This window comes from Octodon degus, unplaced genomic scaffold (assembly GCF_000260255.1).
Source record: "Octodon degus isolate 3935 unplaced genomic scaffold, OctDeg1.0 scaffold00347, whole genome shotgun sequence".
In the NCBI taxonomy this organism is placed as follows: Eukaryota; Metazoa; Chordata; class Mammalia; order Rodentia; family Octodontidae; genus Octodon; species Octodon degus.
In genome coordinates, this window is record NW_004524923.1 from 134,852 (window position 1) to 150,525 (window position 15,674).

General features: G+C 42.7%; 1 protein-coding gene across 1 annotated transcript in view; it reads left to right on the forward strand.

Moving 5' to 3' along the window:
• The window catches only part of Dgat2l6 (diacylglycerol O-acyltransferase 2 like 6), a 28,957-nt gene extending 14,970 nt beyond the window's left edge, over window positions 1-13,987 (forward strand). Inside the window, exons 2-7 of the mRNA XM_004648034.1 lie at window positions 7,996-8,106; window positions 8,465-8,535; window positions 8,882-9,086; window positions 10,408-10,582; window positions 13,208-13,419; window positions 13,833-13,987. Of these exons, the coding sequence (XP_004648091.1) occupies window positions 7,996-8,106; window positions 8,465-8,535; window positions 8,882-9,086; window positions 10,408-10,582; window positions 13,208-13,419; window positions 13,833-13,987 (929 nt within the window). The remainder of the gene's footprint in view (window positions 1-7,995; window positions 8,107-8,464; window positions 8,536-8,881; window positions 9,087-10,407; window positions 10,583-13,207; window positions 13,420-13,832) is intronic.
• The last annotated feature ends 1,687 nt before the right edge of the window (window positions 13,988-15,674 follow it).

Consider the following 15,674-nt stretch of genomic DNA (forward strand, 5'->3'; position numbering starts at 1 on the left):
GAGAGGGTCCGGCCCACGCTGCGCCTGGGCTGGGACTGGTCCCGCCGGCGCAGGGTAGCAGGAAACTCTCTGCACACTCACCGGACCTGGGCTATGACTGGGTCTCGTGTTGTTTCCTAATACATGCTAAATACCTAGCTCAGTACATAGCATTGGGGATCAGGCCTGCATTATTTCATTGTTTCCCTATTTACTCCTTTCATGCTCTTCTTTCCAGTCCTCAACGCTCTCCCCTTGTTTTTAGCACAGAGATTTCATATGAAATAAATCAATGCTTGTTGAATTATCAAACAAACTTTTGCTCCTACAAGTTCCTACATTTATAGTTCATTAAGTTCCAATAAGTAATTACAAAGCCACAGAAATTCCTCTTTGACAAGCCAGCCATGTCTTGGATTTAGTAAAGCATCGAGCCAACTAACTAGAGCTGGCAGACATTGAATACTCTGACTTAGGTCATATCTTCAATGAAGTATCAAGCCAGACTGAGGCAGGAAGATCACAAGTTCAACCCAGCTTGGGCTACAGGGTGAATTAGAAGCCAGCCTCAACTAAAGCGAGAAGCTCTATAATATATATGTGTGTGTGTGTGTGTGTGTGTGTGTGTGTGTGTGTGTGTGTTTCAGCTTGTATTAGAAATAACTGATTATCTATTGCCTTATGCATTCAGGAACTGCCTATAACCTCAAGAAGGAATTTCCTTGTGTGGAGCAAGGGCTTTGGTGTCCCTGTTAACTTTCACCTATAACTGGAAGAATTTTGAAATTGAACTTCTCTCTGTATTGCACTTCAAAGTAACAAATTTTTATTGTTAGCTATCTTCCTGAGCATAGAACTGTGCTGACAGCTGTTTTCAAGACATTCACTGTCTAAGAGGGAGTGGTCTAATACCAATAACACAAGCAAAGTGAAACAGAGACAGGAACATAAATAATGTGCTGGAAGTGTACAGAGCGGGAAACTGACCAGGCTATCAATGCAGATATCATCAAGAAAATTTCATTGAAGCTGAGCTCTGAGGGCTGAGAGAATTTTGATAAGCTGAAAGTCAAGGAGAGAATAGTCAAAATAAGCAAACAATGAAAACATGGGAATTGAAAATCAAAATTAAATTTAAATACCTCCAATGAAATATTTATTTATTTATTTATTTATTTATTTATTTATTTATTTTGCGGAAACAGGGATTGAACTCAGGCTCTTGTGCTTGCCAGGCAATCACTTACTCTACTGAGGCATCTCCCTGGCCCCCTCCAATGAAATATTTATGAATAAATCCAACAAAGCAGTTATGCTGATAAATTCCCAAAGAAAGATCTTAAATAAACAACATAATTTTCTGTCTCAAGGAACTAGAAAAAGAATGAAACTCAAAGTTAGCATAAAGAAGTAAACAATGATTAGAACATAAATAAATGAAATAGCCTGAAAAAATAATAGAAAAGATCAACAAAAGCAAGGGTTGACATGTTGAAGAGACAAACAAAATTTAAAAAAATTTAGTTAGATTAACCAAGAAAGAAAGACTGTCAAAAAAGAAAGATTGTCATGTTAATTAAGAAATAAAGTAAAAAACCTCACTAGTGATCCCACAGACTACAGAGGATCACAAGAGACTACTATGAAAATCATATGCCCACAAATTGAATTACTTAGAAGGAATGGACAAATTGCTGGATACATATGACCGACCAAGAATGAATCGTGAAGAAATAGAAAACCTGAATAGACCAAAAATGAATAAAGATACTGAAACAGCAATAAAAAACCCTCAACAAATTAAAGCCTAGAACCAATTGGCTTCAGAATTAAATTTTATAAAATATACAAAGAAGAATACTGACATTTCTTGAATTCTTCCAAAAAACTAAAGAGGCCAGCATTGCCTTAACACCAAAGTCAAGGAAAGAAAATTATGAGCTCATATCCCTGATGAACATAGAAGAAAATTTCTTTAATAAAAAACTAGAGAACCAAATCCAACAGCATATTTTACACACCTTGATCAAGAGGGATTCATTTCTGGGGAATAAGGATGATTCACCATACGCCAATCATTAAATGTGATACACAACCTCAACATATTGTAGGATGAAAATCATGTGGCTATCTTAGTAGATGCAAAAGCAAGATATTTTTTCAATACTGAGGATTGAACTCATAGCCTCTGCACTATCCTACACCTCCAACTGTTTAAATGTATTTATTGATTTTTATTTTGAGATTTGGTTTTGCTAAATCATTAAGTTGCCCAGGCTGGGTTTCTTTTCTTTCTTTCTTTCTTTCTTTCTTTCTTTCTTTCTTTCTTTCTTTCTTTCTTTCTTTCCTTCTTTCTTTCTTTTTTTCCAGTATTGGGGATTGAACTCAGGACCCTGCACTTGCCAGGCAAGTGCTTATTCTATTGAGCTATCTCCCCGGCCTCTTGGGTTTCAATTTTTGATCCTCCTGTTTCAGCCTTCCAAGTAGCTTGGATTACAGGCATGCACCACCAGGCCTGGTGCAAAAAAAAAGTACTTGATGAAATCCAATATCTAGTCATAAAAAATTCTTGCTAAATTAGGTATAGAAGAAATCTATCTCAGTATAGTAAAGACCACTTATGAAAACCCCATAGTTAATATCATACTCAGTGGTGGTGAAAAACTAAAAGATTTTCATCTAATTAGGAACAAGACAGCAGAACCCATTCCCATTATTTCTGTTCAGTATAGTACTGGAAGTCCTAGCAAGAGCAATCAGACAAGAAAAAGAAAGAAACAGCATCTAAATGGTAAAGAAATGAGTTAACTTTTCTGTCAGGAGATGACATGATTGGACACATAGAAAACCCCTACATTCTCCACCAAAATCTTTTAGGATTAATAGATGCATTCAGTAAGGTGACAAGATAGAAAAATCACAGTGGCCAGTGTTTGATCCCTGGTGAGCCATGTGGCCCCACCCCTGGGGTGGGCTGAGACAGCGATTGTGACTGGCCATGGTGGTGCACGCTGGGGAGGCTGAAAACAGGAGAATCACTACAAGCTCAGTCTGTGTAGGGAGACCCTGTACTAAATACATTTAAAAAAATCAACACAGAAAATTCAGATGCATGTCTATACACTAACAAGGAACTATCCCCCAAAGAAATAAATCAAACAGTCCTATTTATAATGGCATAAAAAAGCATAGCATAAAAAAGCATAATATACTGAATAAAAACTTATGCATCAAAAACTATAAGATGATGAAAATAGTTGAAGACGACACAACTGAATAGAAAGAAACTCAGTGCTCATTGACTGGAAGAATTAATATTATTAACTATCCATACTACTCAAAATGATGGATGCATTTAATGACTATCAAAATTTCAATGACATCTTTCAAAAAAACAGAAAAATCAATGCTAAAATTTATATGATACTATTAAAAGCCCTGTATAGCTAAAGCAAAGTTTAGAAAGAAGAACAATACTGGATACACCAAACTTCCTCTCTTAAAAAAAATTCAACTTATAGAGGCCGGGGAGATGGCTCAGTGGAATAAGCACTTCCCTGGCAAGCCCAAGGGCCTGAGTTCAATCCCCAGTTCCGCAAAAAAAATAAAATAAAAAAAAGAAGAGAGTGATATAGAATAGGAAGAACTGTTAGCAAATTAGATGCTAAATGAGGGATTTTCATAAGTAAAATAAATCAGACTCATATATCTAAGCATCATCATGTCTCCCTAGTGTAAAAAAGCTGAAAGAGTAAATAAGATTCAAAATATACAATAGATATTGGGAAATGGGAAGAAGTTATTCAAAAGGAAAGAGAAACTGGGATGGGGAAAAGAAGGGAAAAAGAAAAAAATATATATGTTAAGATAGTTATACTACTAATTTCTATTAGTTCATTGGAAAGAAAGATTTGTGCTTATATTATTTGATCAATTTTTCATGCCTAAATTTTGTAATCTGAGCAATTACTTTGAAGTTAACAATGTGCAATGTATTAACTGTTGTTACTCTGCTACTATCTTGTTTTGAAATTTGTATCATTGTTTTTTATTGTATTTATCTTTATGTATTTTTTATGTATTTGGTAGAAGTCTCACTACACAGCTCAGACTCACAGTGATCCTTCTGTTTTCAGCCTCCCCAGCACTGGGATTACAGCCATGTACCTGGTCTCTGTGGCCTGCTCAGTGTACCCAGGGGCAGGGCCTGTGTGGCATGTGGTGCCAGGGATTGAACCCTGTTCCCTGTGCTTGCCTAAGAAGGTGCCTTTTTTTAAAAGATTTTTTTTTTTTTGTGCAGAACTGGGGATTGAACTCAGGCCCTTGCGCTTGCCAGGGAAGCACTTATTCTACTGAGCCCCGTGTTTCTGGCCCCATGTTTCTCTTTTAAAAGAAGATGAAAGACTTGTTTCCAAAATATGTGAAGGACTCCCAAAGTCAATAGCAAGAAAATAGCCCAGAGAAGGACTGGCAAGAGGGGAGCAATAGTAAGGATCAGACCAGGATTGGAAGGTGAACCTTAGCCCTGCCCTGCTCACTTCAGAGAAGCACCAAGCGAGATCCTGGCTATATAAAGTTTATAAAGCTGAGGCAGCCCAAAATGTCTCCAAGACTATGCCACATCACCAAATTTTGTCTGTCCCATAGCTGACAGGCTTGTGCTGAACGGACAGGGTGAAAGTTTCCCCCAGGGAAGTGACAATCTTCAGTGCTAAGAAATGAGCCTGTTAACCAAAAACTCCATCCCAGAGAGAAAATTTCTGTGTTTTTCCTCGGATTTTTAGGAGCCAGTGAGGGGTCCAGTACACCCTACTGCAGCTCTAGTATCACATGATGATCTCCTCTGCACCTGTTTTTTTGAGTCCTCTTGGATTGAACATGTTAATGATGGGGCCATACTTTCTATGTCTCACTGCTGAGCTGCTTAAATTACCAGTGGTACATGGATGACTGTCCCATCAGACAGCTTTTCATTAATTTTAGTAGTGAAAAGGCTGATAAAAGTGATTAGATCCATTTATACAACCAGTGGTACAAACTACCTGATAGGACAGTCATGTGTGTACCACCAGTGGCTCAAGCTTATGGAAACATGTTAATGAAGACTAAAGACCAGTCTTTTCTGGAGGAATGACTTTCTCTCTCCCTGTGTTTGCCAGAGTATTGAGGCAATGTGTGATTTCCTACAGTATTGTTCCCTCTCTCCAGCTAGGAGAAGATGACCACTATCCAAAGAGTTTTCAATAAGTTAAGCTAAAAAAAAAAAAAAAAAAACAAAACTAAGAAACAGCCGAAGTGAAAATTTGGCACAAGATTTTTTTTGAAACAAGGTCTTGATATGTAGCTCCAATTGGTCTTGGAGTCATTGCATAGGCTGCCTCAAACTCATGGCCTCAAACTTATAGCCATCCTCCTGCCTCATCATCCCAAGTGCTAGGATGACAGGTGTGTCCCACCAAGCTTGGTTTAGGCACAAGATTTGAAAGCCCACTTCACTAAAGAGGATAAACAAAAGGTAGCTAAGTGCATGAAAGACCGTTAAGCATCATTAGCTACTAGGGAAATGCAAATAATGATAATGAGATACCACTGTGCCATATCTATTGAGAAGACTTGGCCCTCCTCAGTACAAATTAGGAGACTGCTATGCTAACTTCCCCCTTGGTGATCCCCTCCATGGTGTCTCACTTGAACATGAACAAAAATGTTGGAACCACCTCCTCCTGTCAAGGTCAGAGCATCTAAGGGAGTACTGCACACGCATACACACAAACGCTTAGCATCTTTTCCTCAGACACGTCGCCTTCTGCCACACATGGAACTCCTTGGTCTTTACTCTTTAGCTTCCCTACTTTTGGTTTCTGTTTCTTCCATCTCTTTAAATCCCATATTTGTCACAGCACATTTCACTGATGACATCTTTACAGGCTGGAGCTAGAAGGTTTATCCTCAAAGGACACTTGTGGTTTCTTGCAGGGCCACATCTGCAGTTCCAATAAATTCCACAAGAGGGATAGTGTTCCTCCAGGTGATGGCTCTTCAACTGCCTTAAAACTGATAGTTAACTGAAGGTACATGTGAATTGCACAATTCTTCTCTACTTTAAAAATAATATTGCATCTAAACAGCGTTATACATACTGACTAACCATTAATCACCAAAGTTTCTCCATTATTGAGATAAGAAAACATATTTAATTTACCGTTTCATCCAGTCGAGACATTTATTGAACACTCACTATGTGCCAGGAACTGTTACAAATACTAAGAATTCCAACAAAACTTACTTGAACCAAGATAGGAAAGAAATGGTACACTTAGACTACCTTTGATGAGTAATGGTTCCTATTTACCTTCAAATACTCTTCTGAAGCTTAACTGGAAAATTTTCTTCATCTTCTACAAAGATCAGAAATAGCAGAGCTTTTGGTGATCCCTCCATGGTGCCTCACTTGAACACGAACAAAAATGTTGGGACTCTCCATAGCAGAGTTCCCGCAAAAATTCTTCCCTATTTCCTGGCTAACTAGCATGCTTACAACCATCTCCTGAAGTTCTTCTGATGGGAATTCAGCCCTTCACTAAGGCTTCTTCTAATGTACTCTGTAACATGACTTTTATTTTATTTTATTTTATTTATGTGTGTGTGTGTGTGTGTGTGCGTGTGTGTGTGTGTGTGGCCAGCTCAGCCCACCAGGGAGCGAGGATGGCTGGCATGTCGTGCTGGGGGATTGAACCGCGGTCCCTGTGCTTTGCTAAGCTTGTTCTAAGTAGGTGCTTTAGACCACTGAGCCATCTCACCAGCCCCTGTAACATGACTTTTAAAAGCAATGTCCACTCATCTAGTCATTTTCCTTCTATATTTCAAACACAAGAGACAAACCTGCTAGTAGGTAACTTGAGTTTTGTTTCTTTCTCAGAAGTGTTCACCTACCATGATATGGTACCTATTCAAAGAAATCATTTCTGGGGCTGGGGCGATGACTCAGCTGCATAGAGAGATCCTATACCAAATAAATAAGTAAAAGATTTCTTTAAAAAAAGTCATTTCCTAAGCTATGTCCTTTTTAATTAATGATATGTGTATTTAGCCCCTCTTTCTCAGAATGCAGATTTAAAAATGGAAGATAGCTCAGTAGTATAGCACTTGCCTACCATGCACAAGGCTCTTGGCTCAATCCATAGTACCACAAAAAAGTAAATAGGGAAAAATAGAATTTGACTCCTATTGCTATAAGATGTATCATGTTTGCATTTCACAGAATGCTGTAATCTTTTTCTAACAGAGATGAATTTTTCCCCTTCTCAACTTTAGCAACATTTTGAAAGAGACAAAATAGAACATAGTAAAGCAGTTTCTAATCTGTGTTTTCTTCTCAGCATCAAACATTTTGTACACTGTAGGAAAGCCTCCTCCACAATATATAGACTCAGGTCTGGCAAGATAGCTCAGCTGACTAAGTGCCTGCTTAGGCAAGTGCAAGGACTGAGTTCAATTCTTGGCACCATGTGCTGCACCCCTGCCCCCGGGTGTGCTCAGCCACCAAGTCCAAGTGTGGTGGCACCCACCTATAATCCCAGCACCGGGGTGGCTGAAAACAAGAGGATCACTATGAGTCCAAGCTACATAGTGAGACCCTGTACCAAATACATTTTTAAAAAAGCCGAATATACAGACTTAGCAGTTCTACAAAGGAAGAAGGGTCAAGTTTTTAGAAAAATAATTTCTGTGATCCTAAAATGGGGATAATCAGCTACCAGCCCAATGTGCTGTTCTTTCCACCTGCTGGGCAGTGCTGTCTTTTAACCCCAGCTGAGGGCCTTCTGTAAGAAATTCATGATTCTGCACTTTTCTCCATTAAAATCTCAGCCATCACTGGGAGCCAGATGTAAGAGCTCAGAGGTCAGCCAGGTTCAGAGCAGAGCAAGGCAGTAAGGAAGTACAGTTTGGGGGTGATGAAAGGCATACTCCAACTTGAAAGGAATTGAAGAGCATGAACCCATTATGTCTCCTCAGGAGCGATTCCCATTATCCTCATACCCTACTTCCTGGTGGTCACTAAGTTCTGGGCCTTTGCCGTGCTTGCCTTAGCCTGGCTTGCCTATGATTGGGACACCCACAGCCGAGGTAAGAGGTGGGGGAAGAACGGCATTCCTGTCTGCCAAGGATGGACCCACAAGCAGAGTGAGGGGAAAAGCAAAGGTGGGATGGGAAAGGGCCAGAGGGCTCTGCCAGGCTGCCCAGGAAGCACTAAGAAGTTGGTGCTTTTGAGTAGAGTACGTCAGCCTCAGTATGTTTTCCTACTGCCTTTCTGGTTGGCTCCAGAGGAACAGGAGTCTCCAGTGCCTTAGGAGCTGGGTTCAGGGATAGTACTTCCAGCTCTGATGAGTGAGAAAGAGGACTGTAGGCAGAACTCTCCACCTCTGGAAGAGGACAGGTAATGGCAATGCCTCTCCTACTCTTTCCTTCCCTTCTCTACTCACAGGTGGCAGACGTACAGCTTGGGTACGGAACTGGACCCTCTGGAAGTATTTCCGTAATTACTTCCCAATAAAGGTGATTACGTTTCCTCTGGGTTTCCTTAGTTCTCATTGTCCTGCCTCTCACTCCCTACTTAGTTTCATGTTTTCAAAGGCTTTGGTGGCCAGCAGTGAAGTTCAAGGCCCAGAGCCAAGGCAGAGCAGAGACCCAAGATGGATGGGCAGATGGGGAGACAGATGGAGAGCAACCTTTCCCTCAGTGGCAAGCCCAGGTCAGCTTCTCTGACCACCACAATTTCTGGCAAACTTATGAGAGGGATTTAGGGCTCCCAGAGGGAAGCATAGGCTATCTGGTGGAACCTAATATGACACAGCCTCTTTTATCTACATAGCCAAACTCTGACTCAATCTCCCTCTAACAGCTGGTGAAGACTCATGACCTTTCTCCCAAACACAACTACATCATTGCCAACCACCCCCATGGTGTTATTTCTTATGGTGCTTTCATCAACTTTGCCACTGAGGCCACTGGCTTTGCCCGGATTTTCCCATCTGTCACTCCCTCTCTAGCGACCTTGGAAGGAATCTTCTGGATCCCACTTGTGAGAGACTATGTGATGGCGATGGGTGAGTATAAGCCATTCCATTCTCTAATTTACTGCAAGGTTCCTGTCCTAATAAACCCTGCCAGTCAGTCACTGTTAGAAGAGGACAAAAAAAAAAAAAAAAAAAAACCAACAACAACAACAAAAAAAAACCTGAGTCCAGAACACACTGGGCCGGCATTAGGAGTAAGTGGCCAAGCCTCAGATTCTGTTTGAGATCTGGGATGCAGAGTTTGATTGGGCAGCAGAGGAAGTTACAGGGAGTCCTAAGATTCTCCAAGATTCTTTTCACAGGGGCAACTAGAAGGCTAAATTCAGGATCAAAGCCTAAATAGAAAAGGGAAAATCATTTGCCAGACTCTTTTCTGAGCTGTTGGTTGGAGATTTTAGCCAGACCTAAAATATGGAAGCTCTCATCCTAGATTATTTTAATGACATTTTAAAATCATTCATTATCTAGTACAGTCTCCATCTCTTGGAAACCCCTTCACCATTGCCTAACATGCCAGGGGACAGAATATGCATCCATCAAAATCCAGTACAACTTACCCATGGCATGCTTCAAATCAGGCCACAGTGACAAATGTCCATCTCTCTGGACCACTATGTACCCTTCTTCACAGCAGAAGACAACAGAAACCAAGTGCTAAGATGTAAGATGCATTTATCTGAAGGGTCCAGGTGGGACCATTAGAATCTCAGGGGATGCTTTGTTCACCTCTGAAGTTGGCATGGCTCTGGCACCTGCACTTCTCTTAGGGGTTGGAGCCTGGAGGCAAGTACTGTCACCCTTTAGTGAACAGAAGGTGAGCACAGGGCAAAGATGGGGTTAATAAATTACACCATTGTTCATCTGTATTTCAATTTGGATTGGGTGGGCTCCAATTCTGCCTACTCTCCCAAATTCCTAGCCAATGTCTCACCATTGGCAGGTTTCTCTTAGGGAAAAACACACTGCTGATGGCTATTCCTGGTCACTCCTGAAGGAGAGAACTCTGGAGGGATACCAGAGTTCTCATCCTGGGCATAGTGCAGGACAGCTGTAGTTTCTGCATAGAGACAGGAAGGGTGGGCTGAAGGACCAGTGATCTGGAAAGTAGTAGGTTCTGGATGGAAGTAAACAGAGGAACTCAGTGTAACCTCAATCATAGGAATGCACTCCAAGGCAAACTGCTGGACCCCTCTTAGGCCAGGCCAACCCAGGATACTGGGACTGAAGACAGAGGTAGGGAGGCTTTAATAAACAGGAAATAGAACTACCTCTAGAAGGAAGAGCCCCTATGAAGCCTTCACTCCATCCTTAGACATCAAGTTTATTCTTCTGCTTGACTCTGGTTTTGCAGGCTTGTGCCCAGTGAGTAAGTTGGCCATGGAGTACACACTAACCCAGAAAGGCTCAGGCAATGCTGTGGTCATCGTGGTGGGTGGAGCTACTGAAGCGCTCTTGTGCTGCCCAGGAGCCTCCACCGTCTTGCTCACGCAACGTAAAGGTTTTGTGAAGCTGGCACTGGAGACAGGGTAGGTGACTTTCCATGACAAGGTGCCATAGGCCCTTTGTCACCCTCCGCAAAACGCTGCCCTTCTGGAAGATGTGCTAGAGATTTGTTCTTCACTAAGAGTTCTTCTTTGTGCCCTCTCACACTGACACTTGGGGATGTTTGGACCTGCAGACTTGCTTTGCTGAGCACTTTTTTTACTTGAAATTAGTGAAAGCATAACAGAAGGGGCCATTTACTTTCTGCCTGTTACCCTGTTAGGCGGAGGGTCTAGCAGCTGGAATTTTACTTGTACTTTGTACCCATTTGTTCACTGAGAAGTCCCCATGGGCAAAGAAGGCACTGGCCTTAGCAATATGAGGATTGCAAAAGTGAGTAGGCCATGCCCCAAAGAGCTTACAGTCTGATTTGAAAAGTAGAATAATTCCTTCAGCAGTTATCTTTTTTTTTTTTTGGTAGAACCGGGGATTGAACTCAGACCCTTGTGCTTGCCAGGGAAGCACTTATTCCACTGAGCCATCTCCCCGACCCCCCTTCAGCAGTTATCAAACACTTGCTGTGTGTCAGGCATAGTGGTAGGGAATTGAGGATGTAGGCATGAAAGAAGCCTGGTTCTTGCGAATTCACTGTCCAATATGAAAAGCAGACCCACACACATATCATTACAAAATACATCCAGGGTTCAATCCCTTATTAACTCTACTACCATTACCTGGCTTATACTACCATCATCTCCCCTTTGTATTACTACAAAACTTCTAACTTCTCTCCAAATTTCTATCCCCGCTTCCTTCACCTTTAAGAGTCTATTCTCAGGCTGTTGAGCTAGTTCAGTGGACTAAGTGCCTGCTTAGGCAAGCTCAGGGCCTGGGGTTCGATCCCCAGTACCACATGCTGTGCTGGCTTCACCCTGGGCATGCTGAGTGGGCCACCAAGACTGGGCGTGATGGCACACGCCTGTAATCCCAGTGCTGGGGAGGCTGAAAACAGGAGCATCACCATGAGTCTGAGCTGCTTAGTGAGATCCTGTACCAAATATATTTTTTGAAAAGTCTATTCTCATCTGCATCCAGAAGAATTCTATTAAACATACTTGGCAGGTTATGATTTAGAGATCGTGCCACTCCTCAGAATGCTCCGGTGGCCTCCATGCCACTCAGAGTAAAAGCCACAGTCCTTACAAAGGGCCTGAAAGACCCTGAATTACCTGTTTTATCTGGTTCTCAGCTGCCCCCCTGACCTCATCATTCACTACTCTCCCTCTAGCAGCTATACTGGCCTCCTTGATGAGCCCCAAACAGGCCACACACAGGGCTTAGGAGCTTGTCGGGCCATCCCTGTGCCCAGAGCACTGTTCCTCCAAGGACCTGCTCAGCTCTTTCAAGTCTTTGCTTAAACATCACTTCTCAGTGAGCTCTGTCCTGCCCATCCTGCTCTGTCATTGTTCTGTTGTACTTATCTTATTACATACTATCTATTTACTTACTTATGTATTATTTTGTGTTTATTTTCTATCCCTTTCCCCAAATAGTGAATTTCCCGAGGACAGAGATTTATTTTTTAATTTTATTTATTTATTTGTTTTTGCGGTACCAGGGATTGAACTCAGGACCTTGCTCTTGCAAGGCAAGTACTTATTCTATCTCCCTGGCCCAACAGAGATTTCTTTTTAAAAAATTCATTGTATTCCCTGTTGTTTCCTCAGAGCCCAAAATAGTTCTGACATACAGAAAGAAAGATCTCAATAGAGATTTCTTGAATGAATGAAGTGCTGTAAGGAGACATTTGAAAATTGCTATGGGAGCACTAGTTTATGCAAAAACCTTGACCCAGAATAGAGGTTTCATGGGCAAGTGACATCTGCACTATGAATTGCCAATTCATGTGAGAGTTGCCAGGCCCCAAAAGAAGAAAGACCTACAGTGCGTCAGGCACCATGCTAGGGCCTAGGGATTCACAGATGGATGGGACACAGTTCTCGCCCTCGACTGGCTTGCTGTCTCTGGGCGGACTCAGGTAGGAAAGGAGATAACTGTAATACAGAGCTGGGCAGACAGGATGGCAGGAGACAGAGAAGCACTAAGCGAAAGGCTCCTGGTCTGCAGTGGGCGAACTGCAGGCTGTCAGGAAAAGCTTCTTCAGGGGGCTGAAACGAGGACTGAGGCCTGAGAGGCAGCATGGAATTTGCCCTGCGAAGACTGAGAAGGCAGGTGTCCAGATGCACGGATGAGAGAGAACTTGGCACACTCAGTATGGCTGAGCAGCTGTGGGGGAGGCCTGGGGAGCAGAGGGGAGATGGCGGGGAGGTGTGCAGCCCAGAGCACAGAGGCCGTGCTGAGCAGCAGGTCTGCAGTGCGGAGCACCGGGGGAGTTTGAAAGCCAGGCACGACCCACCCACATAGGGATTTTAGGAAAATCACTCTGGGTGTTCATTGCCTTCATGGCACAAGTGCAGCAGGTTCCCTCAGAGAGTTCAGGTGGAAAGGTGGCACCGGGCAGGAGCAGGACACAAAGCTGGAGATGGTTGTCTTGGGTTCTTGTCCAATGATCAGGAGGTTGGAGGAGAAGTTTCCTGCTTTGGACAGCATTTTGCAGGGGGAGATTTCACTCCCTTGGAGAGCTCACCCTCTTGCCCCTCTCTTTGCAGGGCATACCTTGTTCCTTCCTATTCCTTTGGTGAGAATGAGATTTACAACCAGGAAACCTTCCCTGAAGGCACGTGGATAAGGTTCTTCCAAAAAACCTTCCAGAAAACATTTAAAAGAATCCTAGGATTAAATTTCTGTACCTTCCATGGCCGAGGGCTCACTCAAGGATCCTGGGGCTTCCTGCCTTTCAATCGACCCATTACCACAGTGGGTGAGATGTTCCACTCCCCCTGACCTAACCTGGTTCTTGATCTCCCCTACCTAAGTCCTGACTTCCAGCCAGGGTGGGCAAACAGAATGCCAGTGGGAGTGGTTGAGAGCAGAGCAGAGAGGGCAACTAATCAGATAACAGTTCTGACCATTCATATGTGACATATGAGAGTTCAACAGCAGTCACCAGACCATCGTTCTTCACACACGTTCCTCCAGCTCCCTCCTGCACTTGTTCTTTTTGTCTGAAGCACAGGTAAGATTAGGTGGCCAGGGAGCCAGGTTAGGGCTAGAGCAGATGGAAAGACTGAAGGAAGCAGGAGGACCCAGATACAGTCATCATGTAGCCCCAGGGAGGGTGGATAGAGTGAGTTGGGGTAGAGGTTCTGATGCTTGTCCCGTCTTTCTCCATAGTTGGGGAGCCTCTGCCAATTCCCAAGATTAAGAGGCCCAACAAAGAAACAGTGGACAAGTACCATGCACTCTACATCAGTGCTCTGCGCAAGCTGTTTGATCAACACAAAGTTGCGTTTGGCCTCTCTGAGAACCAGGAACTGACTATCATATGATGGGAGCCAGATTCCTTATTACTGAAGCCCAAACCGTGAAGGATCCAAGTAAAGCCACAGGGAAGGAAGAATTTGGGGACAGGGGTGGATCTCAAGGATGAGAGGGGATTTCAACCAAGGCAGAAAGTGCTCAATGAATCAAGGTTCTAACAATGGTGCCCCCATCCAAGTGGCTGAGGCAGCTGTGGGGAAGGAACCAGGCAGGCAGTGAGAACCAAGGAGGGCTGGCTAACAGAGGAGGTGACTCTACTACCCTTGATTGTTTTAGTGCAACGACCCAGCCAGGAATCTTGGGAATCACTCTAGCTAGTTGTCTAATTGAAGTAATGAGAAGTCAGTAAGTACCTCGCTCCTTCTTCCCAAACCTCAGGAAAACCATGGCAATTTAGGTTTATGCTTAGAAGTTTAGTTGTGAATAGAGACAGTTTGTTGCCTGCCAGTACAATTTGGAGATTGTCACAAGTTAACTGAGGGCCCAGTCAGAAAGGATTCCCTCAGTTATGACAGAGTTCTTGATTGGCAATGCAGTTACACTGTTTCTTTGATTAAAAATAAAGCTCTAGATAGCACATGATAGGCCTATTTCCCGATTGGCCTGGGATTCACCACTGGGTATCCCTCAAGCCAAAGACTTTTTCTTCTGGCCATAACCGTGTTTCTCTTTTTCACCCACTCTTCCTACTGCCCCTGACAGAAAAGGTAAGCGAAAAGAATCATAGGTGCTGCCCAGTATAGGAGAGAGAAACAGTAATGAAAACTAACTGGCACAGATTCCCATGGAATGGCCCTCCTCTCCTGACCCCACATAGCTACCATGGGCCAGAAGGCAGGGTGCCAATGACCACACACCAGCTATGCATTTACCTCATGTCAGATAGCTACTATATCTCAGAGACCATTTCACCACTTTTTTTTTCGGTACTGGGGATTGAACTCAAGACCTTGAACTTGGCAGGCAAGTGCCTATTCATTTCGTCACTTTCACAAGCTTTGTCACTTAATGCTAGCACTAGCCCTGTGACTGAGATTACCACCATTCCCGTTTCACAGTACCTGAAGTTCTTGAAGACCTACAATTTTGGAAAAACTGGCATTTAAATCCAGTGCTTATTAATTTTCCTTAGTGCACAATCACTTGTCATATTCCTTATTTTCTGGTGACCTGTGAGCCTCATCTTTCTATTAAGGTTCCACGGAACCCCACAAACTTAGTTCATAAGCATGAACACAAATGGCATGGCTTCTTCTTGGATAGTTCCCAAGTTAAATGTCAGGGATAATAACTTTAAAAACCTTTCAAGAGCTGGAAATGTAGCTCAGCGGTAGAGTGCTTACCTAGCATGTATGAGGGCTTGACTTCATGTTCCAGTATGTGTATATACATATATAACTTTTTATCAATAGAATGGAACTAAGAGTACAGAAATAAATGTGTACTGCTATGGCCAATTGATTTTCACTGAGGATGCCAAGATAAGTTGAGGGGAATAAGAATAACCTTTTTTGCCAAATGATACTTATTCTTAATAGCAAAAAAGTGGGAATAACCCACAAGTCCATCAACTACTATGTGGATAAATAAAATGTGGAATATCTATATGTTGGAATATTATTCATCCATTACAAAGGAATGAAGCAAAGATATATGTGACAATATAGATGACCCTTAAAAATAGTATAGTAAGTA